The following is a 26,495-nucleotide window of genomic DNA, read 5'->3' as shown; positions in this document are numbered from 1 at the left end:
TGAGGGATAGGGACGATGCGGGATGGGGGGGAGGCGAGATGGGATGTGGGGGGGGGGGGGGGTTGTGCAGCGAGCATCCCGAGGGAGCTGCCAGAGTCCCGGGGACACGTACGTGGAAGCCGCGGGGGGTTGCCCGGGGGACCAGCCCCGCCTCGCCCCCCGTCCCCGGCGCCGTGCAATGCGGCGGGCCGCCGGGAGATGGCCCCGCTCCGCGCTGCGCCCCTCCATTGTCCGCCGCCGCCGCCGCTGCCGCCGTGCTCCCTCCCTCCCTCCTTCCCTCCCTCCCTCCGCCCGCCTCCCGCCGCCGCCGCCGCGGCGCGGCCCCGCCGCCGCCCGGCCCCAGCCCGGCCCGGCCCCGCCGCCGCCGCCGCCGCAGCCCGCTCGGAGCAGGTAGGGCCGAGCCCCCGGGGAGCGGGGGGGGAACAACGGGGCAACCACAGCGGGTGCGGGGGGACGGGGAGGGGGGAGCAGGCCGGCTCCTCCAATGGGCGGCTCGTTCCGGGTTTTTCCCTTTAAAAAAAATAAATAAAAAATTACATATATATGTATATCAATAATTTCCCCTCCTGGGGGGAGATGGGGGAGCTCCATCGGGTCGCGCAGGGGGGTGCTGCCAGTCCTTCCCCCCGCTCCAGCCTAGCCTTGTGGTTTTCCCAGGATTGAAAACCCCCCAAAAAGCCCCGGGGCGGCGGTGGGGGGGTCCCGGGGGCTGCACCCCCCGGGGCACGGTGCGGGGTCTGGGTCTCTTGAATTGCACCGTCGGGCGGGGGGGAGAGGGGAGGGGGCGGAAAGTTGGGTTATTTTTATGAGCAGAACAATGAAACGATCCCCGTCAAATTGCAAAGTTGCCCATCAGCAAAGTGGAGAGGCAGGGCTGGGGGGGCTCTGCTCTTTGCCAGCATGTCAGAGCCCCCCCCCCCTCCCCCTCCCCCCCGCGCTGGGACAGGGATGGGGACAAGCCAGTGGTCATCTGCGGCCGGGAAGGGTCAGCTCGTCCCACCGAAGCCACGGTGGGCTCTCGGTGCGGTGGTGGGGGCAGAAGGCACTTCTGGGGATGCTGGGCACGCTGCAGCCAGCTGCGATGCTCCCTCTGCCCCTGCGGTACCGTGCTCTGGATCCTCAACTTGCAGAAACGCCCATGCGTGTATTTAGCAGTAAACTCCAGAGATATGCGAGCTATTACCCCTAAGCAAAGCAGATATATTGACTTAACCGCAGCTATTCGTGTGTGCGAGGCCAAGCACGAATGTAATTGCTCACGGGATCTGGGCCGGGGTGAACTAGCACCAGCGTGATCAAGAAAAATCAATGTTTTCCTCCCCAGGCGGGAGGGATGGGGTAGCGGGGAGCTGTGGGATGAGGGAAACCTGCCCGGGCACCCAGCTCTCCCGGGCTAACCGCCCCAGCGAGGCGCTTGCCCCACCTCGCCTCGGGAGCACCCTCCTAAATACAGACTGGAGCGAGGTCGGGGAGAGGATGCGCTGCCAGGAGCCGAAAGGAGCTGCTTTTCCAGCCCAGCAGCCATGCAGCTGGCCCTCCCTGCATGCTGCAGGGTAAGTCGATGCTCCGTGTGTGTGTGAGCGTTGCCTGGCTGCACACCAGGGATGTGTGTGCAGCCCGTGCATGCCGGCACCCTCGGACAGGGGAGGTGTGTGCGGGGCCAGCGTGCCGGCAATGCCAGGGGTCCCGCGGTCCTGAGCCCTGGGGAAGGACCACTGGGGTTGTAGCAGCGGCAGCATCCACAGCCCTGTCCCGAGTGAGGTGTTTCCCTGCATGTTGGGTGCTCTGGAGGGGTTGCGTGTGTCTGCAACGTGTTGTCCTTGGGCTGCGGCTCTCCCACGGCGTGTAAATCCTGCGGGCAGAGCCTGAGGAGTCGGTTCCGGTTGCAGACTGGGCTGGGTCTGCCCAGGACCCTGCACCCCAACAGGGTGCTGTGGGCAGGGGGGGCGCTGCACCCCGGCTGCTGCACGTCCTCGGTGGCCGGTTCAGCTGCGGGAGCATTGGGATGAGATCAGGGAACAGCCCTGCGGAGCGTGGGGCAGGGATACAGCTGCAATCGCAGCAGCAGGATCCATCCCTTGGGCTGCGGGGCAGAGGGCAGGGAGGGTGGTGGCCACTGCTTGCCAGCCTGTGCCGGCCCATCCCAGCTCCGCCGCGCGGGCAGGACTCTTCCTGGGCACTACTGGTGCAGCGGGATGTGCCGAGGATGGGGAGGTGCCATGCTTGACATCGCTCCGCTCTCCTGGGTGGGCTTCAGTCCCTCGTGCCTGACCGAGCCCCCCGTGCGGGATCACTCCCAGCACGCCGGTGTGTGCAGCTGGGTGCCCCTACACCCGTGCCGTCGTACAGCTAACCACACCACACCGGGCGCTCGGCGCGGAGGAAGCCGAGATTTGCATAGAAACCGAGTGCCGGAGCTGCTGTGCCGGGGAGAACCTCACCGCCAGCATCCCCCCCCCCGGGACACCGAGCACCGAGAAAACCTGGCCCCGGGGGCGGGTGCTGGGTGCTGGAGCAGCGAGGGTTGAGTAATTTGGAAAGTCTGACCGGAGGTGTGCCCCGGGGACGGGGAGCGGAGGAGGCACTGGGTATTTTGGCCCCATTGTTGGCGCTGCCACCTGGGAACGCCGGGGAGGATGCAGCGGTGGGTGGCTGTGGAAAGGTCCCACCCACGCTCCTCCCCGTGTCCCCATCGCTTCGCAGGTGCTGGGTGAGGTTCAGCATCTCCTGTGCAGCCGAGCGTGCGGCTGTCGCTGCACAGGGGGGCTCTGACATCCCCCCACCCACGCTGCCTCCTGCCCCACGCCTGCCTGGGACACCCCCATTGTCCCCTCCGTTGTCCCCGTTGCGGACTCAGCTCCTGCCACGCGGGTCTCTGGGGGGTTCCTCTGCAGAACTCCCTCCTTCAGCTGGCCCGAGTCAGGGGGCTTTCCCATCCCAAACCCGACCCGTCGTCCTGGGGCAGGATTTCCTCCCGAGGGTGGAAATACGTAGAAAAATGATGGAAGAGAGTTTGGCATCGTCCACCTTCACATCCTGCCTCCTCCAGAGAGCTTGGACCGGACTGGGCTTTGCTCTGCTATTAATAGGAGACATATTGGCTTGAAGAGGAAGAAACTCCTCCGGCCGTAAGGCAACAGGTTGGAAGTGAGCGGCACTGGCTGTTTTCAAGGCATTTGCTCGTCTCGATGTGTGCGGGGCGGCAGCTGATGGGTTTTATTTTGCTGCACGTAACGAACCGGCCGGACCCTGCGGGTCTCCACATCGCAGCGGCGAGCGCTGCAGGTCTGTCCCGGTGATGGGAGGCTTTGGGGTGCGTGGAAGGAGCCGTGTCCTTCGTGCCCACGGTGGCTCCTGGGCAGTGAAGTGGGGCTGGAGCCTGGCACGGGGACCCCGGCTGTGGGGCTGGATCCTGGGGGACAGGGATGAGCTCCAGGCCCTTCCTATTGCCCTGCTGAAAAATGCTGTCCACTGCTCTCGGTGCAGGGGAGTCAGCTCCAAACCCCATCTGGAAACTCCCGGGAGCACAGCCCCTCGGCTTTCGGAGTTGGGCTTTTTGCCTGCAAACTGGGGAAAACAGATAGAGTAGCCTGAAAACGTCTGCTGGGTTCAGTTTTGGGGGGAATCATGCCGTTTTCACTGCGAGCGCTTTCGGAGCGTTGGTTTTGCTGGGTTTTGGGTTGACGGATGGTGTTTTGGCAGCGCCGAGTGTGGGTCCAGGAATGAAACGCTCTGGGTTTTGGTTTCAGTTTTCAATGACCTCTGAGACCAGGTTCCCTCTCTGGAGCTCCAGTTCCAACCTGAGATGAAAATCCTGCGTTTTGCCGTGTCGAAACACCGCCTGGAGACCCAGCCAAAGGGCTTTCCTTGGTCATGACGTTGAGCGGGAGGTCCCGAAAGGCCCCATTTCCCTCCTGTTTTGGAGGGGAAAAGGAGAATTGAGACCAGAGAGTTTCTTCTGGATGAGGGGGAGCTGGGTCCTGCCTGCTCGGGGGGGTGCTGGAGCTGTTGGGGGGCACGGAAACATGCCCCCTGATGCCATGAGCTGCATGGGACGAGGAACTGGTGCTGCCTCGCAGATGCAGGAGCATCCCCAGCGCCGGAGGGTGGCCCCAGGGTCCAGTGCGTCCAGGGAGCTTTGTAACCCCACGATGTGCTGTGACCTGCAGCGGGAGCGATGGCACGCAGCCGGGACATGCTGCGTGGCTGGGAACGCAGCCGGGAGCTGGGTCCGTGTCCCCGAAGCGGGGGCGCCCTCGCCATCCTCCTGTCCGGGCAGGGGCCGCTCCGGCGGCTGGGAATGCCGCGTCTCACCCTGTTCAGCGGGAGCGGCAGGATGGATGGATGGACCCGCAGCCCCAGAGGTGAAGGCTGGTGCTTTATCCTTCTCACGGCTGCTCCTCCCTCCGCCGGATTATAAATGGGTGTGAATTGTCTCCCCTGATAGGCATAACCTCCATCCCCAGCTCCCACACCCCGGGGAGGTGCCCCTCCAGGGCTGCCTTTGCTTCCTCGCCCTCAGATGTTTGATGTCTTCCCAGATGCTTCAGAACGTTTCTATCTGCTCCCAACGCAGCTGCCTGCGAGGGGGAAGGGAGGGAGGGATGGGGAGAGCTGGGGGTGCACAGCAAGCCCCCACCATCCGCGGGGGCTCTGCCCCGGGCTCCCGTCCCCCAGGGTTTGCTCCACCGTGGGATCCCGTAGGACAATTTTCTGCTCAGTTTCCCTAGTCCCTCCCCGCGCCGAGCAGGTGCTGCTCAGCTGCCGGGAGCAGAGAGGGTATGGAGGGGCTGCAGGAGATGCTGAGCTCCCCCCTGATTCCCCCCGGCCTGCCCCAAGCTGATGCTCGGCTCTTTGCACGAGGGCTGGGATCGTCCCTCCCTGTCCCACCGATGCTGGGTGTGGGGACAGGGAGAGCCCGTGCACCCTCCGCCCCAAAGCCCTGCAGAAAGGCCGTCCCCAAGAGCCACCGCACAGCGGGACCCGCTGGGGTGGGGGGATTTCAAGGGGGCTAACAGGGTCTCCGAGCCCTCAGGGAGGGGGGGACCTGACCGCGGCCGTCGGGCTGGGCTCACTCCTGGGTGGGTCCGACTGTTTTGTTATTTGAAAAATAAACTCTGCGGGATCCGCCGGCACGCAGGCATGAAAACCTCAGCCCAAGCCTCCCTTCCCTTCCCGTCCCATCCCGGGAGGGTGCCCCAGGGGCTGCGGAGCCCAGGGGGGTGCTGGCCGGGCTGGCAGGCAGGGTGCTGTACCAAGGGGCCACGCTGCAACCAGCAGATGCTCTGAAATGGCATTTAAAAATGCAAGAGGTTGCCAAAAAGAGGATTTGGAGCTGGGTTTGGTCTCAGCACGGATGTTCTGGAGGGCTGTCCCCGGGAAGAGGTTGGCTTCGTGCCTCTGGGCAGCGCGTCGATGGGGAAACGTCCCTCCGCTCCGCTGACGCGGCCACACAGAGCAGCGCAGCGATTGCTGGTGGGTTCCACGGGGGATGCGGTGCTGTGTGTGGCTCCCCGCCAGGCTGCAGTCTCCCTGACGGGGCTGTGCTGGTGCAAACTCTGAAGAAAATTGTGTCAAACCATAATTCGGGGCTTAGGGCACAGGGTTTCCAGCGGCCGAGTTGTTTTCCCTGCCGCGCGCCTCCAGCCGAGCCGTGCGCTGCAGCGGCAGGAGCTCGGCACAGCGAAGCGTTTCGCCAAAAGGTGGGATCCCAAGTGCTCGCCGGATGGGTCTCCTGAGGCTGACGTGACCGTGGCGAATGCCAGGAAATTTAAAGTCAGAAAATTACCCCTATGTTAGTAGTAGTAGTAGTAGTATTTTAAAGAGGAAACAAATCTGCCTGTCTCTGCTCCGCTGGAATTCAGCTCCCGCCTGGGGAGCTCCCGTGCTGAGACCCAACCCACGCTCACAGTCCCGGGTAATTTTGGTAACAGGCTGCTGAGGAGAGGGAGGCATTCAGTGGAAACGCTTGCGGCCATGCACCAAATCCCCAGGAGCAGGACCCTGCAGCGGGAGGTGCTGGTTGAGCATCAGTCCTGCCCCTGGGTGAGGATTTGGAGGGCGACGGGGAGATTTTGGGGCTCTTTCATGTGGGTTTGCACCACCTTGGTCCAGCTGCCATGCCAGCTCAGGAGACGAGGGGATGGGGGAGAAGAGCTTGGGGATGCTTGTGGTGTCCCCAGCCAAGGTGACACCCCCTGGGGTGCACGCAGCCCCTTCCCGTGTGACTTTTCTCCGGCTGGTGTTGGCACCGCGGGGTTGCTATGCCAAGCACAGGCTAAGCCTTCCTCCCCATCCCTGTCCCCATCCCCGTGTCGTGGTCGCTCCAATGGTGCCCGAGGCTCATGGCAGAGGCAGGTCCATGTTTGCTGTTGCTGCCCCGGCGCGGGTCCGGCTGCATCCCACCCATCCGTGCAGGAGCCCTGGCTCGACCAGGCGGGAGCGTTTCTCCGCTTGAAACGTCAGCAAGATGCAGATGATTCTCTTGGAGATGAGAACGGGTTTGTGGCTTTGTCAGCCACAAAAATCGGGTTGATTTTATTGCTTTTGGGTTAAAAGCAGGTTTTCTTTTTTCAGCTTCCAGAAGCCCAGGACTGCCAGCTTTTGGGATTTCTATTTTTCCAGGAAAAGCCCACGGCTGCCGGCAGGGACTGAAACGCCGGGGAAAGGAGCGTTTCCAGCCTGTCCCCAACCCGAAGCCGTTTTTCCAATTAGAAAGCACAAAGCGCTGGTTGAGTGAGGTGCTGGGGGGCTGCGAGGGGACCCGTGTGGTCAAACCCACCTCGCTCGCAGGAGATGTGTTTGCAGCAGACGAAGCCTGGGCCGGGCTAATTAGCAGCCATCTGGTCCCGGGGTCAAGAGGACCCATTTGCAGGTGGGAGGGGGGTGATAACCAGCGACTGGGCTGGGAGGGGACCTGCGGACCAGCCTGGCGGTGCTCCATGATGATGGTGATGCTCCACGGGGTGCTGTGTGCTGGAGGAGGGTGGTCACCGGCATAGCCCAGGCTGGAGGTGGTTGCCCCATGCTGTGGGGTGGGATGTGGGGGCCACATGTTGTGCCAGATGGGCCCCTCCATCGCCAGAGGGGTCTGCCCATCCTCTCCCCGTGATTAAGGGCTTTCCTGCCACCTGAGCACAGGCTCCCCCCCGCCACGGGCACTGAGGGAGGATGCTCCGGTTCAGCAGTGCCCGCAGCCCCCTGCAGCACTTTCCAGCAGAAACATTTGCAATCACCGGGAAGGAGTTATTTGCACCCTTTCGCCCTAAATCAGAGCGTCAGCCGGAGCCCTGCGCTGTGCAGGGCAGAGGAGAGCCCCGGGTGGCAGCGCAGGTCCCATGTCCTCCCCATTCTGAGCCCTGGCCGGAGCCCGAGAACACTCGGCTGCCTCTTGACTCTCGAGATTTCAAGTGCTGGCCATCTCCAGGGGCTTCGGGTTTGCTCCGCTCTTCTGTTTAACATCCACTTCGTTATTTATTTTGCTAGGAAGGGAAGAGGAGGTGAAACATCCTTCCCCGGGGAGCGCGGTGCTGGCTGGGCAGAGCGGAGCTCCCCCTGCGGTCACCGCTCTCCGCGGGTTTTGGTCAGGGGCCAGGGAGCAGTTTCCAGTCCGGCTGTTGCGCCTCTCTGCTCGTGCAGCTGAATTTTTGCAAAAAGCCAGGCTTGGAGGCTGTGCAGCGCCGGGCGCCGCCGAGAGGCTCGGGGGGACCCGCGGGTCCGTGGTTAGGAGAGCAGAGCGCGACGCCCGCGTCCCCATCGCTGTGCCCCGTGTCCTCCTCGCTGAAGCATCCCGGGCTGGTCGGTGCTGGGGAACAGCGATGGGAACCGGTGAGCAGCGGGTGCTCCCGGCCATCCCGGGCTATGCGCGGTTCCCTCTGCTGAAACGGGATTTGGGGAGAGGATGCCATGGCCCTCAGACGGGGAGGGAGCAGGGTGCTGCCGGGTAAAACCCTCGGGACCAGCCACGGGAAGTTCGTGGCTCAGAATCACAGAACGGTGGGCACTGGAAGGAACCTCTGGAGATCACCTACCCCCTGCCAAAGCAGGGACACCTGGAGCAGGTCGGACAGGACCTGCGTCCAGGCGGGTTTTGAATTATCACCAGCCTCGCTGCTGCAAACCAAGTACCCACTTCCCCCACGGGCATGGTGTGGGGCGAGGGGGGCAGCGCCTCCTCCCTTCCTTGCCCTTCTCATCTTTTCCTTTTTCCTTCAAAAACCCCTAGTTTTGCTGGCGGAGGCTGTCCTTTTTCTCCAAGCTGTGCTGGTCCTGAGACCATCAAGGCACCTCAGAGCCACGTCCTAGCCACACCACCGTCCTAGCCACGCCACCGGCGCATCGGCACCTCTGCGGAGCCCGCGCCAGCTCCCGGCCCCGGTTGCAGGTTGAGTCAGCCCCAGCTGCAGGCGCCGGCCCCGCTGCCCTCCCCGCTCTCTGCCTCTTATTTTGTCCTCGGGGAAATACGTCGGGGCTCCAGCAATAGCCCCAGCAGCTGCTGCGGGGCCAACAAGCCCTGCCTGCCTGGTAGCCATGGGGTCCTGGGGGGGTTGGAGGCAGTAAAATCTTTATTTAACCCATCGCATTGCTGAGCCACTAAACATTTCCTTTTTTCTGTGGCAGAGAGGAAGGGCTGTGCCACCGGCTGCTGCCCGCTAGACCCTTGTTAGCCAACCTTCCCTACGGTAGCCCGCCCAGCCTTAACCCTTGCTTTTCCCCTCCTCCCAGGTGGCCGGCGGTGCAGCATGCCTTTCTCCTGACCCCTCAGCCCGGGAGGAAGAGGTCCCGGTCTCCGGAGAGATGTCCGCCACGCGCGGCAATGGGGAGCACTGGAAATCCCTGGAGTCGGTGGGCATCAGCCGGAAGGAGCTGGCGCTGGCGGAGGCTCTGCAGATGGAGTACGACGCGCTCTCCCGCCTGCGGCAGGACAAGGAGGAGAGTCGGGCCAAGCAGCGTGGAGACCAGCCCCTCATCTCCTGGGATGACCCCGCCGAGAGGAACGGCTGCGACGGCATCAAAGCGGCACGTGGCCTCTCCGGCTCTGACCCCACGCTCAGCTACAACATCCCCATGGTGCCCGAGGGTCCCCCCGTGCCCAGACCACCCCCAGGACCCAGCCCCCCCAATCCGGACCCCCAGCCCTGGCTGAAGGGACCCCTGGCCGGGGACTACCTGTACATCTTTGAGGGGTCGGGGGGGGACTTCCTCGGGGAGCCGCTCAACGGCACCTCACCCCACGACGACGGGGGCAGCTCCCCCAAAAAGCTCTCGCCGCCCCCGCTGCCCCCCCGGCACCCCCTCTGGAGCTCCCCCGAGGGGAACCAGCGCTCGGGGAAGGGATCCCCCCCGTCCTCCAAAGGACCCCAGCCCAGGGACATCAACATGTTCTCGGCGGCCCACGAGCGGGCTCACGGCAAGCTGCTCGGGCGCCGCATCTCCGAGGAGGACCCCTACGGCATCGCCGACTACGACGGCATCAACGACGCCATCACCTGCCTCAACCTGAAGTCCACCTACGAGTCGGAGGTGCTGCGGGAAGCTGCCCGCGGCTGGAAGGAAGGCAGGAGCATCTTCGAGAAGGAATCGAGCGGCAAGCCAGTGGCACGGAGCAAGACCATGCCCCCCCAGGTCCCCCCGCGGACATACGTCTCCCGCTTCGGCAACAGGAAGAATCTGGCACCGAACAAGAACCGCAGGATCTCCATCGACCCGGTAAGAATCATAGAATCATGGAATGGTTTGGGTTGGGAGGGACCTTAAAGCCCCCCCAGTGCCACCCCCTGCCCTGGGCAGGGACACCTCCCACCAGCCCAGGTTGCTCCAAGCCCCGTCCAACCTGGCTTTTCTCTCCGTGCCTTGGAAGTGGGGCTGGGATGGAGCCGAGGTGCTGGAGGGAGCTGGAAATGCGGCTCCAGGGTGTGAACAGGTCCATGGGTGCCTGTGGCTTTGCTGCGTTTCCTTTGCTCCGGGTTGGTTGTATTTGTCCCATCCCTGTGGCTCCTCAGAGTCTTGTTTGTGCATCACGATCGGAGGCATCCGCGCCCTGAGACACTGTCCCTGGGGGTTAATAAGACCTTTCCAGATTGCATGTCTCCCCGAGGGTTGCGGGATCAGGTAGTCACGGCCAAAACCCTCCAGGGCAGGTGAACTGGGGCCAGGAAGCCAAGCAGAAGGGCCAGTCCCACCTGGCCATCATCCCGAGCAGGCGGGATGCTCCGTGCACAGCCATCCCGAGCGCTGCCTCCTCTCTGCACCCTCCTGCCCAAGACACCTCTGGGGCTGTCCGCAGCCTCAGAGGGCACCCTGGCCATCGCTGCCACCCCACAGCCAAAGCCTGGTGGCCACAGGAGGGCACGGGCAGTGCCCAGCCCCATGGCTGGCTCAGCACATGAGTGCCCTGGAGCTGCCGCGCCGGGCACGCAAGCGCCGCTGTCTCCAGAGACCACGCTGCAGGTGTTTTGCAGCGGGCTCGTGTCCCGCCAGCGCGCAAAATGTCACAAGATCCTCCGGAAAGAGCCGGGAGTCTCCTCCCGGCAGCCGGGCGATCACTTTCCTGTTCGACTCACAACATCCTTTCCTATCCCGGCTCCCTTCTTCCCTCCGGGCGAGTGGCGAGCGGCGAGTGGGACACCTCCCCTCTGCTCAGGGAGGTGTTGGGGGGCTGCTGGCGCTGCCGCCATCTCTCTCCTGGGGCTGCCGGATCCCCCGTCCCCACTGAGGTGCCCGTTGCAGGGGCAGAGCCCCTGCTCTGGTGCGGCTCATCCCACCTCTGGCAAGAGGAGGAGATATATAACCGGAGAAGTCGCCTTCCTCACAGGGTCCCCCCCTCCCCGGGGAGCGAGGGATGCAGCCAGGGACCACCGGTGGGGGCTACGTAAGTCACTCTCAGCTTTCTTGGTGCCAGAAACTAATTATAAAAGAGCATTAAAATTGTCTTTAGCGGCTGCTGTGTTCCCTGCCTTTCTCTGCCTCCCATTAGCTGTTGGCTGGGTTAATTGCTCTGACAGTGGGGCCATTGTTTGATGCGAAAGAGCGATGGAGGCCCCGGGGAACCCCACGCACGGGGGGAGCCTGGCACGGCGGTGCCGCCTGCCCCGGCACCGCGGCAGGGGAGCGGCGAGTGGGGCCGGGCACGGGCAGGGCTCTGCTGCGGCACCCCGGTGGCCTGGGGACGGTCCTTGCCCATCCCGCGGCATCCTCAGGTCCATCTCTGCCCATCCCTTGTCTCCGCTGGGGAATCTCCCCACTGGGGCTTTTGGAAACCACCTGGAAACGGCCAGTTTTGTGGGCTGGGGGCAGCGAGACCTCGGGTCTCCCTTCTCCCGGCCATGGGGAAGGTGTCGGTGCAGACGTGGGTGATGTGTCCCGTGGCTGGTGCCCGCTTGGCCCAAACCCCTCCGGTGCTGGACCACGTCCCCCCCGCGCTGCTGCGGAGCTGCTGTTCCCCTGGTCACAGCAACGCCGGGGCGAGCAAAGGCTCCCAGTGCCCGATTCTCTAATGGGGGGGATCCAGCAAACCCCATCCCAGGCGGGTGGTGGGCTGGAGCCCCCAGGGACACTGCAGCCAGCTGATGGGCTCATGCTCTGCCCTGTAGGTTGCCCCCCGGCTACACTCCTTCTCCAATGGCTACGAGCTCTTCGAAGTCTCCGAGGAGCGGGATGAGGAGGTGGCTGCGTTCTGCCACATGCTGGACGTGTGAGTACCCATCCGGGGCTGGAGCATCCCACTGCAAACTGCCCCAAAACAGGCATCTGTTGGGGGGTTGGGGAGGTGGGGCAAAACCCAAAGCAGGGCAACATCTCTGACCTGTCCCTGCCTCGGCAGGCTGCGGTCCGGCTACAGCACCAAGGACTATTCCCTCACGGGCTTGGTGTGGAACGCCGTCAACCTCAGCCCCGAGCAGCTGGGTCACGGCGTCAGCCTGAAGGTGACAGTGGTGTGTGACAGCCTGCGGGAGCCCCTCACCTTCACCTGCGACTGTAAGTGCCCCACACCGCGCAGCCGCTTGCCCGTCCCCCCTTGCAGCAATCGGGGGGTGATGTGAAGCGGGGAAAAACCCTAGCAACACCTGGGTGGAGGATCGGGGAGGGGTGTCCCGCCATCCCCGGGGCTCAGGATGCTGCTCCTTCTCCCTGCAGGCTCCTCCACCGTGGACCTGCTCATCTACCAGGCGCTGTGCTACACGCACGACGAGCTGCACGCCATCGACGTCGAGGACTTCGTGCTCAAGATCTGCGGCTTGGAGGAGTTCCTGCAGAAGTGAGTGTTGGGGACAGGGCTGGAGGGGGGTGACAACACAACCCAGGCGTCCCCAGGCTCGGCCGTGCTCACCCCGTACGTGGCCTCGGCCGGGTGTGATGGATGGCCGGGGCTGATCCCAGCGTGCACAGCGGGAGCCTCTCCGCTCCCTCTCCCGCCTCCTCCCGAACCGCAGCTGTGCTCTTGCCAAAAGCAGCGTGTTGGGAGCATCATTCCCAGTGGCAGGATATCCGTCACGCCGACCCCTGCACGCCGGGAGAAGGGCCTGAAAAGCAGGGAGCTGCCAAAAAAGCTCTTTGGAGGAGTATTAATAACAGCCATGTCACTGAGCGGAGCGGCAGAGTCTGGCTTCTCCTAGCCCGGTGTTTAAATTGCAGGAGAAGGTGGAAAAGGGACATGTTGGGGGGGACCGAGGGTAGGGACCATGGGAGCATCAGGGCTGTGATGGGCTCCCTTGGCCATGGAGCGGGGACGGGTGATGGGGGGGTGAGACCTGCACAGTGCGGGGGTGAGACCTGCACAGATCCCTCCTGCCCTTGCTGCCTTTCCTGGAGGAAGGCAGCGTTGCCGGAGGGGTTTTGTGGTGCTCGGCAGCGCTCTCGGCAGGGGAAGCAGCAGCAGCCACGCGTGCACAGGCACACGCCGTCCTTGCTGGCGGCTCGGTGCAGCGAGCCAGCTCCCGCTGCTGGAGAGCAGCCCCGAGCCTGGCCCTGCCGCGGGAAATCTGCAGGAAATCTGCCATGGCCTCCAGGAGCTGCCGGTTTAGGCCCTAAAGGGGCAGCTGGGAATTGCTCAGCCCGGCAGAGCCTGCGTGGCACCCGTGCGGAGGGCGAGCGGAGCCCAGCCTCTGCTCCTGGCCGCCCGGCACGGCTGCCAAAGGGCTTATTCCCATCGGTGCTGAGCACTCCTGCTGCCAAGCACCACAGCACATGTGTGTACGTGTGTGTGCACGTGTGTGTACGTGTGTGTACATGTGCTCGCATGCAGCGGAGGTGCAAGCTGTTAATGGGTACAGCGGCATTTCCATACATCTGACCTGCGAGGCTCCGGGGAGACCTTCCAGCCCCTTCCAGTCCCTAAAGGGGCTCCAGGAAAGCTGGGGAGGGACTCTGGATCAGGGAGGCGAGCCGTGGAACGAGGGGGAAGGGTTTTACACTGAAAGAGGGGAGATTGAGATGAGATCTGGGGAAGAAATTGTTTGCTGTGAGGGCGGTGAGCCCCTGGCCCAGGTTGCCCAGAGAAGCTGTGGCTGCCCCATCCCTGGAGGGGTTCAAGGCCAGGTTGGACGGGGCTTGGAGCAACCTGGGCTGGTGGGAGGTGTCCCTGCCCAGGGCAGGAGGTTGGAATTAGATGATCTTTAAGGTCCCTTCCAACCCAAACCATGCTGTGATTCTATAGAGCAAACCTCTGCTGTGGGTGGCTCGGGGCTGCCAGGGAGCACTCAGCTGTAGGACGGATCCAGCCAGCTCGGAGGACATTTCCCAAAGGGACAAACCTCCTGCTTTTTTGGCAGGGAACGGCATCCTGGGCACAGAGCGGGACAGCCCGTCCCCGGCGAGCGGTTCCCCGGGAGCCGGTGCAGGCAGGCACTGCCGTATCGCCCGGGGCCCTCAAAGGACCTTTGAGAAAGCCCTGGGACATAAAGCCCTTTTGTCGCCGATCTTTTCTTTCCCCATCTTCCCGCGGCAGAGGAGATGCTGGAAGTGCCAAAAACCCTCCCTGCGAAGCCGGTCCGGGCTCTTGAGCTCTGCAAACCAGCCTGAGCTCCTGTCACTTGCTGTCCCTTGGCTTTCAGAAGGCGCCAGGAGCAGGCAGGGGTGGCCGTGGGCGCCTTGCTGCCTGCGCACGGCGTTTTGGAGGGCGCGGGGGGAAGGAGGGAAAACAATAGCTTATTCTTTGAGTTTCCTAGAGCAAACCACCCGCTGCCACGAACGTCCGTTTTTGCAGGCGAGGTGGCTGCGGCTGAGCTCCAGCCGACCCTGCCTGGCCCCGGGGCGGTGGGATGGGGCATCCCGGGGTTGGGTTTTGGGGTGTCTCATGGGACGGAGCGGGGCGTGGGGCTGAGCGTGCGGTTCTGTGTGCCCGCAGCAAGCACGCGCTGGGCAGCCACGAGTACATCCAGCACTGCAGGAAGTTCGACATCGACATTCGCCTGCAGCTGATGAAGAGGAAGGGGGTGCGCAGCGACCTGGCCAGGACGGTGGGTGCCGGGGAGGGGGGGGCAAGGTGGGGGCGGCCATGCCACCTCGCTGCTTCGGGAGCACCCACGGGTGGCCGAGCTACAGCACAGCATCTCTCCATCTCCAGGCCAACGATGACCAGAGCCCCTCCACCCTCAACCACTACATCCACCTGCAGGAGAGACCCATCAAGCAGACCATCAGCAGGTAGGGGGGGACACGGTGGGACTGCCCCCCCCCGCGCCGTGCTGGGTGCCCACCTGGCTGGGGCTGAGCTCTGCTCCCTGTCCCCCAGGCAGGCCCTCAGTCTCCTCTTCGACACCTTCCACAACGAGGTGGATGCTTTCCTAGCAGCCGAGGTGAGCACCAGCGGGACGGAGGGGGCATTTTTGGGGCCACCTTGCCTCATTTGCAGCGGACTCTTCCCCCCTTTTTGTTATGGGGCTCAAAGAGTGAACCAGAGAAGGAGAAAGGCGTGAAAGGAGTGGAAACTGAGGCACGGGCTGGTGCACCTCCCTGTGTGGGGTGCAGGGAGCAGCCTCGGCTGCCCGGGAGTCCTGCATCAGCCCACCTCTGCCCTGCAGGGAGACTTCCCGCTGAAGGCGGAACGGGTGATCCAGTCGGTCATGGCCATCTGCAACGCCCTGGCTGCCGTGGAGTCCCAGGAGATCACATCAGCCCTCAACCAGATGCCCCCCTGTCCCTCCCGCATGCAGCCCAAAATCCAGAAGGTGAGTGATGGGCAGGTCCCCACGGGGCGCGGGGTCGGGGTGGAGGGAGATGGCTGAGCCGGGGGGTGCGGAGGGGAAGCACGTTTTCCCGTCTGCCTTCTTTCCCTCCTTCCTCCTGCCGTACCACGTGGAAAATTCCTCAATAGCTGGAAGGCGAGGAGCCCGGGCAGCTTACGTAAAGCGGCCGGCTTGGCGAGCTGCTCCCCGCCGACAGCGCGGGGCTGGTTCTGATGCTGCTCTTGTGGTTTTTCTTTTTTTTTTTTTTTTCCTCAACAGGATCCAAATGTTCTGGCCAAGAGGGAAAATCGAGGTATTTCTGTTCTTCTCCTCCCCTTCTGGGCTCAAGTTCTCGGTGCTTTTAATCTTCAAACCCTTCCCCTTCAATTATTGAGGCCAAAAATGTGTTTGAAACTGTTCTGGTTAAGAAAAGAGGGTTTTTGGAGGCAATGGCTGTTGTTCCTCCCCATCAACTCAGCAAAATGGGAAGCCTGAAATTCTCCCTCTCACACCCGCTTTGTCCCCGGGGGGGACCTGCCCGGGGTCCAGCCCCGGGGTCCCTCCAGCATCCCAACTCCAGCCCCAGGGGACGCTGCGGGGGGCAGCAGGGCCAGCGGCCGCCCCAACTCACCCCTCTCCCTCCTCCCCTTCAGAGAGGATCGTGGAGAGCCTGACGGCTGCCATCCTCAACCTGGTTGAGCTCTACTGCAGCACCTTCAATGCTGACTTCCAGACAGCCGTGCACGGGAGCCGGGAGCACGGCGTGGCGCAGGAGGCTCGCCTGCTCTCCTGCCCACTCTCCTTCACCGTCTACGCCACCCACCGCATCCCCATCACCTGGGCTGCCAGGTAAGGGCAGCTGCCGCCACCATCCCGGGGCTCACACCTGTCTTAAATACACCGTGTCCCTCTCCTGGGTGGCTGAGGAGTGTGTCCCCATCCCTGATACTCAGCAGACGTGGAGGGAATAAGAGCTAACACACCCCAAGCCTCTTAAAGGGCAGGAAGCTGGTGCTTGATGGGCAGTGAAGGATATTCTGGTGCTCGATGGGTGATGAGGGATGCTCTGGTGCTCGATGGCAGTGAGGGATGCTCTGGTGCTCGATGGGTGATGAGGGATGCTCTGGTGCTCGATGGGTGATGAGGGATGCTGTGGTGCTCAATGGATGATGAGGGATGCTCTGGTGCTCGACGGGTGATGAGGGATGCTCTGGTGCTCGATGGGTGATGAGGGATGCTCTGGTGCTCGATGGCAGTGAGGGATGCTGTAGTGCTCAATGGATGATGAGGGATGCTCTGGTGCTCGATGGGTGATGAGGGATGCTCTGGTGCTCGATGGGTGATGAGGGATGTTCTGGTGCTCGATGGCAGTGAGGGATGCTCTGGTGCTCGATGGCAGTGAGGGATGCTCTGGTGCTCGATGGGTGATGAGGGATGCTTTGGTGCTCAATGGATGATGAGGGATGTTCTGGTGCTCGACGGGTGATGAGGGATGCTCAGAGCCAGCTATTGGTGGAACCTCTGGGTGTGAGCAGGTGGGGCGGGCTCTGCCGCGCTCTCCCATCCCACCCCCACGAGTCCCCATGGCTGCAGCGTCGCTCCCGGGCTCGCCGCCACCCCCAGGGATGTGACAGATGGCCCCGGTGCAGCAGAGCCAGGCTGCCCTCGCCCCACAGCAGCAGCGTGCTCCTTTGTTAGGTGCCTCGGTGCCTGTACCCGCTTTCGGCCCCACGTGGGGGGACGGCGGGGGTCCGGGCAGGCGGCAGGAGCCCGCCGTGGGGAGGGTGTGCGAGGCAGCGGCGCCAGCAGCAGCCGCCCCGCCGGGGACCCCTCGCTTTTGTCCTGTCCTTAATGTATTCCCCCTGGTGACTGGCTCCGAACAAAGCGGGTAGCCTGGGAAATGCCGGCATCCCCTGACCTCCGGCGCCCCGCAGCCCTCCCTGGATTGTCGCTCGGCACCTGCCACATGGCAGGGCCCCCCCGGCAGCCCCCCCGTGTGATGGTATGCGCGGTGGCATATGGTGATGGGGACGGGGGCTCCCAGCTCTGCGCCCCCTCCCCGGCACAGCCCCCTTCCCAAGCCCGGCCTGGGGAAGGCACGGAGGGGCAGCGCATCCATCCTCCCACCCCACCGGCGTGGGGTTTGCCCCATGGCGGGGTGAACGCCCCCGGTGGCAGCTCCCCGGCCCCAGGCAAAGCCCCCCTGACTCATAAGACTGGAGAATAAGGCTTATGAGGAGCAGCTGAGGGAGCTGGGGGTGTTCAGCCTGGAGAAAAGGAGGTGGAGGGGAGACCTCATCGCTCTCTACAACTGCCTGAAAGGAGGGGGTAGCGCAGGGGGGGTCGGTCTCTTCTCCCAAGGAACGGGCGATGGGACAAGAGGAAACGGCCTCAAGTTGCGCCAGGGGAGGTTTAGACTGGATATTAGGAAAAATTTGTACACTGAAAGGGTTATTAAGCATCGGAACAGGCTGCCCAGGGAAGCGGCTGAGGCACCATCCCTGGAGGAATTTAAAAGATGGGTAGACACAGTGCTTAGAGATACGGTTTAGTGATGGTTTTGTCAGAGTTGGGTTGATGGTTGGACTCGATGATCTGAAAGGTCCCTTCCAGCCCAGGCCATTCTATGGCTCACGGCTCCCTCTGCTCCTCTTGCAGCTACGAAGATTTCTACCTCTCCTGCTCCCTCAGCCATGGCGGCAAGGAGCTGTGCAGCCCCCTGCTCACCAGGAAGGCCCACGTCTACAAATACCTCTTCCACCTCATCATATGGGACCAGCAGTAAGGCAGCACTGCAGCCGTGGGGCGGGCAGGGGGTGCCCGCTGCCATCCCCTGCCTCCTCCTCCTCCTCTCTGTGCCTCTCCCTATTTTTTGGGTGTCGGAAGCATTTGTGTCATCCCCGAGAATAGCACCGGCCCCGCCGCCAGCCCTGCCCTCCCTGGACCTGCGTGTTTGCACCCAGGAAAGGGGATCTGCTCCAAAAATAGCCCCGGGAGCAGGCAGGGAGGCTGTGCCGAGCCCTCACCACGCCTGGCATTCGCAGCAGCCCGGGGAGGTGGGGATGGGACAGGATAATTTTAGAAGGCGCCGGTGCCCCCCAAGGACAGGCGCCGAGCGGCCGGCGGGGAGCGGAGTGGTGCCGTTCCCCTTCGCCGGGCGATCCCCTGCCCCTGCCCACCGCGGGCGGGATGTAGCTGCTGCCCTGGGCTCCCCGGGAGCATCGCAGAGGAGCCACAGCCCCGGGGTCCCACGCAGCCCTCCCTGGCCACGGGACGAGGTCAGTGTGCGGTGGGGGCCCTCTGTGGCAGCCCCCCTGCCCCACGGTCACCTTCCCAGGACAGAGAGCGTTCAGGCTCTCCCCAAACCCACCTCCCACGGGGTGTCTGCCCATGACATGGGACCTCCGTGGGGCACGTGGCACCCCCAGCGCCATCAGCAAAGGCATCTGTTGGGCCGGGCTCTCCCAGGGCACGCTTGGCATCCCAAGGCAGGGGGCTGGCAAGTGCCACGGGGTGCTGGCAGTGGCCATCCCCGGCACGGCTGAGCCGCTGACTGCTGTCTTGCAGGATCTGCTTCCCCATCCAGGTGAACCGTCTGCCGCGGGAGACACTGCTCAGCGTCACGCTCTTCGCCGTGCCTGTCCCACCCCCGGGGAGCTCCTCCGACGCCAACAAGCAACGGCGGGTCCCCGAGGCCCTGGGCTGGGTGACCACCCCCCTCTTCAACTTCAGGCAGTACGTGGGGTGTCCTGCCGCGTTGGGCATGGGGGGGGACCATGCCGGCATCCTCAGAGTGGGGCAGAAGGGGGCCCAGCGCCTTGGCTCAGCACGGAGACAGCATCGCTGCAGCGGTGCCACCCTCCTGCCCCAGCAGAGCAGCCCCCAGTGCCTGGCTCTCACCCCTCCTTCTCCTCCAGGGTCCTCACCTGTGGGCGAAAGCTCCTGGGCTTGTGGCCGGCGACGCAGGACAACTCCAGAGCCAGGTCGAGCGCCCCCAACTTCAACCAGCCCGACAGCGTCATCCTGCAGGTACGTCCTGGTCGGGGGGGGGGGCTGGGGGGACACACAGGCGCTGATCCCCACGTGTGGACCCTGCTCACCTTCTGCCTCTGCCCCAGATCGACTTCCCCACCTCCGCCTTCGAGGTGAAGTTCACCAGCCCGCCGGCGGCCGAGTTCAGCCCCAAGTACGAGTTCGGCAGCCTGGGGGAGGAGGACCAGCGCAAGCTGCGGGAGGCGATGCAAAAGAAATCGCTGTACTGGTAAGCAACCCCAGGGTGGGGGGGAGAGGTGCCATCGCCCTGGCAGGGGGGGCTCTTCTGATATACCCCCAGCACTGCCGTGGCACGCAGAGCGGGTACCTGAAGGTCTGACCCTGCCTCTGGGGATGCTTTTGCCTGGCGTTTGGCAAAGCTGCCTGCCCGCAGATGCCTATTGTCGGTCCTTCAGCGCTCTGCCCTCCCCAGCTGCCCCTATCTGGGGAGGGTCTCTGCAGCCACATCCCCCCCCAGCGGGGACAGCCGCCCGGCCCCTTGTCCAGCCTGGCACGGCCAAGCCGGTCCCAGTCCTCTGGCGCTGGCTATAAATGGGAGGATCAGGTGTCGGCAGCTGCGCCGGGATCCACCACGCAGGACAGTGCTGACGCTCCTTGCAAAATGCCTGGGGTGCACAGCCAGCCCCTGACCGGCTCGGGGGTCCCCGGGCAGGGGGGGGACAGCCAGGGCTATCCCTGCAGCGTCTCGGTCACCCCTGTGCACGGGCGCTCGGGTCCTGGCTGTCCCTTGGGAATGAGGTGCAGCGTGGGGACAGGGGGAGCCCCCAGCATCCTGCAGCACGGCACAGAGCTGTCTGCTGAGCTCGCCCCAACCTGGGGGGATGCAGGCAAGATCCTGCTCTCCATCTTTTTCATCGTGGGGCAGCAAGGAGGGCTGGGAGGGGTTTATCAGTGTCCCATGCGCCATGAGTAATGGGGACAGAGGGATGCCAACCTGCCAGCCCCATCCCCATCTGTGCCATCCCCTCCCTTGCCCCGAGCCTGAGCCGTGCACCCCGTCCCCCCCGCTGCCGTAGGCTGATGGACGCTGATCGCAAGCGGCTGTGGGAGAAGCGCTACTACTGCCACGCGGCACCCGGCGCCCTGCCCATGCTGCTGGCCAGTGCGCCCAGCTGGGAGTGGGCCTGCCTGCCCGACATCTACGCCCTGCTCAGCCAGTGGACCTACATGAGCCACCAGGATGCCCTGGGGCTCCTGCACGCCACGTAAGCCACCGGTGGGCTGCGGGTGCCGCGGGGATGCATGCTCTGGCACTGCTGCCCTCTCCGTGCAGGCAGGGAGAGGGTAGTGGTGACAACGGGGTAGGGGGGATGCTGTCCCCATGATGCCTGTCCTGGCCACAGGTTCCCGGACCAGGAGGTGAGGAGGACGGCTGTGCAGTGGATCGACTCCATCTCTGACACCGAGCTGCTGGACTACCTGCCCCAGCTGGTCCAGGTGTGTGGTGGGACTGGGATGTGGCGTGGGGTGCATGCAGGACCGGGATGTGGCATGAGGTGCATGCCAAGACCAGGACATGGCATGGGGTGCATGCCAGGACCGGGATGTGGCATGAGGTGCATGCCAAGACCAGGACATGGCATGGGGTGCATGCCAGGACCGGGAGGTGGCATGGGGTGCATGCTGGTCCTGCTGTGCCCCAAAACTGTCCCCGCTCCAGGCCCTGAAGTACGAGTGCTACCTGGACAGCCCGCTGGTGCGCTTCCTTATGAAGCGAGCAATCTGCGACCTGAAGATCACCCACTACTTCTTCTGGTGGGTTGGGGGGGCTGGGAGCGGTTGGGGGGGGACCCTGGGGCTCTCTCCTGACCCCGTGTGCCCCTGCTCCGAGCAGGCTGCTGAAGGACGGCCTCAAGGACTCCCAGTTCAGCATCCGCTACCAGTACCTGCTGGCAGCTCTGCTCTGCTGCTGCGGGAAGGGGCTGCGGGAGGAGTTTGACCGGCAGTGCCTGCTCGTCAATACGCTGGCCAGGCTGGCCCAGCAAGTGCGGGATGCCGCCCCATCCGCACGCCAGGTGGGTGCTGGGGCGGTGGGAAGGGGGTGCAGGGGGTGCCGGGCTGTGTCTCAGCCCCCCCATCCCATGCCCACCCTGCAGGGCATCCTCCGCGAGGGGCTGGAGGACGTGAAGCAGTTCTTCAAAGCCAATGGGTCGTGCCGGCTGCCGCTCAGCCCCAGCCTGCTGGTGAAGGGGATCGTGCCCCGGGTGAGTGCCGGAGACGGGGGGTGGTGGGGGGCTCCTCTGCCTGCACCCGGCTCACCCTGACGGGCTGTTCTTTCCTCCCCGCTGCAGGACTGCTCCTATTTCAACTCCAACGCTGTCCCCCTGAAGCTCTCCTTCCAGAATGTGGATCCCCTCGGGGAAAACATCCGAGTCATCTTCAAGGTGAGCCCGTCCCCCCGGCAATGCCCAAACCCCCGGCATGGCTGCCCTAGCCCGCGTGGGGCTGGCTCGCCTTTGCCCCCGGCTCTGATGGCTCTTCTCCCTGCGGCTCGCAGTGCGGCGATGACCTGCGGCAGGACATGCTGACGCTGCAGATGATCCGGATCATGAACAAGATCTGGGTGCAGGAGGGGCTGGACATGCGCATGGTCATCTTCCGCTGCTTCTCCACCGGCCGCGGACGAGGTAACCTGGCATCAGGGCATCCCCAGGTGGCATCGGGCCCCAGGTTGTGATGCTCTCAGGCTGGTGACAGCACAGGAGGTCCTGGGGTTCTGCTAGAGAGGAGCTGCTGCAAGTAGCTGTGATCCACCTTGGGGTCTCATCCCACCAGCCCCTCTGCGGTCACAAGGCTTTGCAGGCTGTCACTCAGTGGTGATGGCTGGGGAGCGGCTGGGTTGGTGGCAAAGGGGTCTGGGGTCTCGGTGTCCCCCCAGGCAGGATGGATGGGTCTTACCCTGCTGTCTTGGCTGCCAGGCATGGTGGAGATGATCCCCAACGCCGAGACCCTACGCAAAATCCAGGTGGAGCACGGAGTGACGGGCTCCTTCAAAGACCGGCCGCTGGCAGACTGGCTGCAGAAACACAACCCCGAGGAGGACGAGTATGAGAAGGTAAGGAGGAGCCTGGCCAGGGTTCCTGCTCCTCATGCTCCCCTCTCCAGGGATGAGACCCCTCGCTTCCCAACGTCTCCAGCCTTTCTCCACGCCTGGTGGCTCCATCACTTCCTCCCTCCCTCTCTCCTCCCAGGCCGTGGAGAACTTCATCTACTCCTGTGCCGGCTGCTGCGTGGCCACCTACGTGCTGGGGATCTGCGACCGGCACAATGACAACATCATGCTCAAGACCACTGGCCACATGTTCCACATCGACTTCGGGAGGTTCCTGGGCCACGCACAGATGTTCGGCAACATCAAGAGGTGAGAAATGCCGCTGGCATCTCCTTCCCTCTTGCCTGGGCTCATCCCTGCGGGGTTATTTCACGGGTGAAGCCCCCTCTCCTGGTCGCGGTGGTGGGTGACCCCCAGCCATGGTCACTTTCTGTCCCTCCCTCACTGGTGCAGGGACCGGGCGCCGTTCGTCTTCACTTCGGACATGGCATATGTCATCAATGGGGGGGACAAGCCCTCCAGCCGCTTCCATGACTTTGTCGACCTGTGCTGCCAAGCCTACAACCTGATCCGCAAGCACACACACCTCTTCCTCAACCTCCTGGGGCTGGTGAGAGCCGGGGGGCCACATGCCCATCTCCCCCAGGCACAGCAGAGGGGTCCTCCTGCCACCACCTGCCCTCACCCCCTGCCTTGTCTCCCAGATGCTGTCCTGTGGCATCCCTGAGCTCTCCGACCTGGAGGACCTCAAGTACGTCTACGATGCCCTAAGGCCGCAGGACTCTGATGCCGATGCCACCACCTACTTCACCAGGTAGAGGACATGGGTGGGTGATGGGGCAGGAGAGGATGGAGGGAGCCCATGGAGGGAGGCACGGGCACCGGCTTGGCACACTGACGGGCTCCTCCATGCTGAGCACGTGGTGGTGGCCTCGTTGCAGGTTGATCGAGTCCAGCCTGGGCAGCGTGGCCACCAAGCTCAACTTCTTCATCCACAACCTGGCGCAGATGAAGTTCACGGGCTCCGACGCCCGCCCAACCCTCTCCTTCGCCCCCCGCACGCACACCATCAAGACGTCCGGCCGGATCCGCGACGTCTTCCTCTGCCACCACGAGAGGGTCTTCAACCCCAGCAAGGGCTACGTGAGTGGGGATGGTTGGGGACAGGCGAAGTGACAGCTTGGGTGGTTCTGTCCTGGTGCTTCTCCCCAGACCCATATGGACTCGGGGCACCCAGTGGTCGCCATCCCATGTCACAGCCCCATCTTTCTGCAGACCTACGTGGTGAAGGTGCAGCGGGAGAGCCCGGGAGAGGTGGTCTTCGTGCAGCGCACCTTCGAGGAGTTCCAGGAGCTGCACAACAAGCTGCGCCTCCTCTTCCCCTCCTCACTGCTGCCCAGGTACCCCCCAGTCCCCTGGCAGACCCCCGGGGCTGTCCGCCATCCCCCGGGCTTTGCTGAGTGTCCGTCCCTGCAGCTTCCCCAGCAGGTTCGTCATCGGACGGTCGCGGGGCAAAGCAGTGGCTGAGCGGCGGAAGGAGGAGTTGAACGGCTACATCTGGCACCTCATCCACGCCACCCCTGAGGTGGCGGAGGTAGGGACATAGGGGGGTTCCGGTGGGGCGGAGGGGGACTGCTGCCTCCTGAGAGGTGGGGATGGTGCTGGGGACACCGGTGAGGTTAGCTTGGGTGGGAAAGTGCGTGGAGGCCAATGCACCACATAAAGCATCGTAGCATGCACCATCATGGTGCATCGCTGTGCACATAAAGCATTGACACATGCACCGTGCACTGCTCCCAAATGGCGGGGGACATGGTCACCACCGTCACCGCTAATGTCACCTCCTCCCCCCCACAGTGTGACCTCATCTACACCTTCTTCCACCCCCTGCCACGGGACGAGAAGGCAGCAGGCACCAACCCAACCCCGAAGCCGGCAGGTAGGGGGGCTGGCGGCAGTGCCGGCATCCAGCTGGCACCGTGTGGGGTGATGGCGAGGGGCTCCCATCCCACCCACACCCCTCCTCTCCTCCTCTCCAGACGCCACGTGGGCTCGGCCCCTGGGGAAGGTCGGCGGGGAGGTGAAGCTCTCCATCTCCTACAAGAACAACAAGCTCTTCATCATGGTGATGCACATCCGGGGGCTGGTAGGTGCGCGGTGCCCGGGTAGGGTGGGGTGGGGGTCCACCCCACTAGTGTGCTCATGGAGGGCTCCCCACTCTGCCCCACAGCCACCGTTGCAGGATGGCAATGACCCTGACCCCTACGTCAAGACCTACCTGCTGCCCGACCCCCAAAAAACCACCAAGAGGAAGACCAAAGTGGCCCGAAAAACCTGCAACCCCACCTACAACGAGATGGTACGTGAGATGGGGATGGGGATGGAGATGGGGATGGAGATGATGGAGATGGAGGGGTCCAGGGGGGCCATGGCTGATGTTCTGCCCCATCCTGCCCCACAGCTGGTCTACGACGGGATCCCCAGGGGGGACCTGCAGCAGCGGGAGCTGCGCCTGAGCGTGCTGAGCGAGGAAGGCTTCTGGGAGAACATCCTCCTCGGGGAGGTCGGCATCCGCCTGCGGGACCTCGACCTGGCGCAGGAGAAGATGGGCTGGTTCGCCCTGGGCTCCCGTGGCCACGGCACCCTCTGAGGTCCCACTGCCGGGGCTGGGGACCCACGGCACTGCCGCCGCGGCTCTGCCCGCCCCGAGATGTGCCTGTAGGGACCGGGCACCAACGGGCGCTGCCGCAGGCGTCTTCTTTTTTAAGTTTACCTTGTGTCAAGGGAGCAACGCGGGGAGGGAGGGGCAGGGAGGACCGGTGGGGCGCTTCAGGGGGGTATTTCTTCCTTTGGGATATCTGTATTTTAATTTTTTTTAATAATGAGTAGCGTGCACCGGGGCGGAGAGGAGAGGGGAGGCGTGGTGGAGGTTTGCTGGGGGTGCGTGTACCTGCAGAGCCCCGGATACTGCTCCAGCCAGGAGCTGCCTGCCTGGATCCGGGCAATTCCTATGACGGGGAATTCACTCCCAAAGGAGAGAGGTGTGGCAGGGCTGTGCATGCAGCCGGTCCCGTGTGGCTGACCCTCCCAACGCCATGGGAAGGGGACCACCGGCCACCCTTCCTGTCCCCATGCCAGTGGGGACATCCCTCTCCTTGTCTGCCATCCGGCCCTGGAGCCGGGGACGCCTGCGCCGGGGTGCGGGCTTGGTGCCTGTGGTGCTTTGTTTACAGCGAGAGCTCCGTAAACGGACGAAATGTTTCTCAGGATCGAGAATAATGAACTTAACCTTTATATTAAAAGTTTTAAATATTGTATCTAGTGGGAGGCGGTGGAAGGACGGAGCCGGGGGCGCAGCCTGGCCCCGCTGGCGGCTGGGGCTGCTGGAGCTGTCACCCTCTTGCGGTCGGGACCCTCCTGCCTGTAACACGGTGGCGTGAAAATAAAGGAGATGAAACGCATGGGGCGATGCGTGAGCGCTGCCTGCACATCTGCCTGCACATCTGCCTGCTGCAGAGCCTGGGAGGCCGAGCCCTGGGTGGATGGGGACATGGCTCCCTCGGTCCCCAGGCACCATCTTATTGGCACACGCGGGGACCCCGGCCCCCTCCTGCCTGTCTCAGTAATTGTTACCCCGAGGGCTGACGAAGCGTCCCCACAAATGGCTGATTAATGGAGGGCCAGGAAGATGCTGGGAGGGCTGGAGCCCCTCTGCTGTGGGGACAGGCTGAGAGAGCTGGGGGGGTTCAGCCTGGAGAAGAGAAGGCTCCGGGGAGACCTTCCAGCCCCTGCCAGTCCCTAAAGGGGCTCCAGGAAAGCTGGGGAGGGACTCGGGATCAGGGAGGGGAGCCATGGGATGAGGGGGAACGGGTTTAAACTGAAAGAGGGGAGATTTAAATGAAATCTTGGGAAGAAATTGTTTGCTGTGAGGGTGGTGAGCCCCTGGCCCAGGTTGCCCAGAGAAGCTGTGGCTGCCCCATCCCTGGAGGGGTTCAAGGCCAGGTTGGACGGGGCTTGGAGCAACCTGGGCTGGTGGGAGGTGTCCCTGCCCAGGGCAGGGGGTGGCACTGGCTGGGCTTTAAGGCCCCTCCCCACTCAAACCATTCTGTGACTAACACTAACTGGGGTGTGCCGCTGGCTGGCGGGCTCCGGGGTGACGGGCAGCTGCCCCTGCCCCGGTTTACCTCCGCCGAGCCCGTGTCCTTCCCCGCCGCGCGGCCCGGTTC

The 26,495-nt window shown here is 63.9% G+C and overlaps 1 protein-coding gene across 2 annotated transcripts; it reads left to right on the top strand.

Annotated features, from left to right (window-relative positions):
• The first annotated feature begins 333 nt into the window (after positions 1 to 333).
• On the top strand, positions 334 to 25,730 carry PIK3C2B (phosphatidylinositol-4-phosphate 3-kinase catalytic subunit type 2 beta). 2 transcript variants are annotated; one of them, XM_054181410.1, is made up of 33 exons: positions 334 to 390; positions 8,725 to 9,708; positions 11,592 to 11,692; positions 11,822 to 11,976; positions 12,136 to 12,256; positions 14,345 to 14,456; positions 14,564 to 14,643; positions 14,732 to 14,795; positions 15,021 to 15,167; positions 15,444 to 15,477; positions 15,818 to 16,013; positions 17,823 to 17,945; positions 18,732 to 18,899; positions 19,082 to 19,193; positions 19,283 to 19,425; positions 20,234 to 20,422; positions 20,561 to 20,654; positions 20,878 to 20,972; positions 21,052 to 21,232; positions 21,314 to 21,421; positions 21,509 to 21,601; positions 21,715 to 21,844; positions 22,136 to 22,272; positions 22,409 to 22,578; positions 22,723 to 22,879; positions 22,974 to 23,083; positions 23,211 to 23,412; positions 23,545 to 23,669; positions 23,746 to 23,863; positions 24,127 to 24,208; positions 24,309 to 24,415; positions 24,500 to 24,628; positions 24,731 to 25,730. In XM_054181410.1, the coding sequence occupies exons 2-33, from the start codon at positions 8,797 to 8,799 to the stop codon at positions 24,917 to 24,919; spliced, it is 4,884 nt and encodes a 1,627-aa protein (XP_054037385.1). In that variant the 5' UTR covers positions 334 to 390; positions 8,725 to 8,796; the 3' UTR covers positions 24,920 to 25,730. The 2 variants fall into 2 exon arrangements, with proteins under 2 accessions (XP_054037385.1, XP_054037386.1); XM_054181411.1 differs by lacking the exon at positions 334 to 390 and adding an exon at positions 3,126 to 3,140.
• Positions 25,731 to 26,495: the final 765 nt, after the last annotated feature.

Source organism: Rissa tridactyla, chromosome 21 (genome assembly GCF_028500815.1).
Source record: "Rissa tridactyla isolate bRisTri1 chromosome 21, bRisTri1.patW.cur.20221130, whole genome shotgun sequence".
In the NCBI taxonomy this organism is placed as follows: Eukaryota; Metazoa; Chordata; class Aves; order Charadriiformes; family Laridae; genus Rissa; species Rissa tridactyla.
This window is presented reverse-complemented; position numbering and strand designations above follow the sequence as displayed.

Coding starts and splice junctions, on each gene's coding strand:
- PIK3C2B (XM_054181410.1), top strand. CDS start 8,797: ATGTCCGCCACGCGCGGCAATGGGGAGCACTGGAAATCCCTGGAGTCG. Junction 19,426..20,233: donor CAAAAGAAATCGCTGTACTG/GTAAGCAACCCC, acceptor CCGCTGCCGTAG/GCTGATGGACGCTGATCGCA. Junction 22,273..22,408: donor AGGAGGACGAGTATGAGAAG/GTAAGGAGGAGC, acceptor CTCTCCTCCCAG/GCCGTGGAGAACTTCATCTA.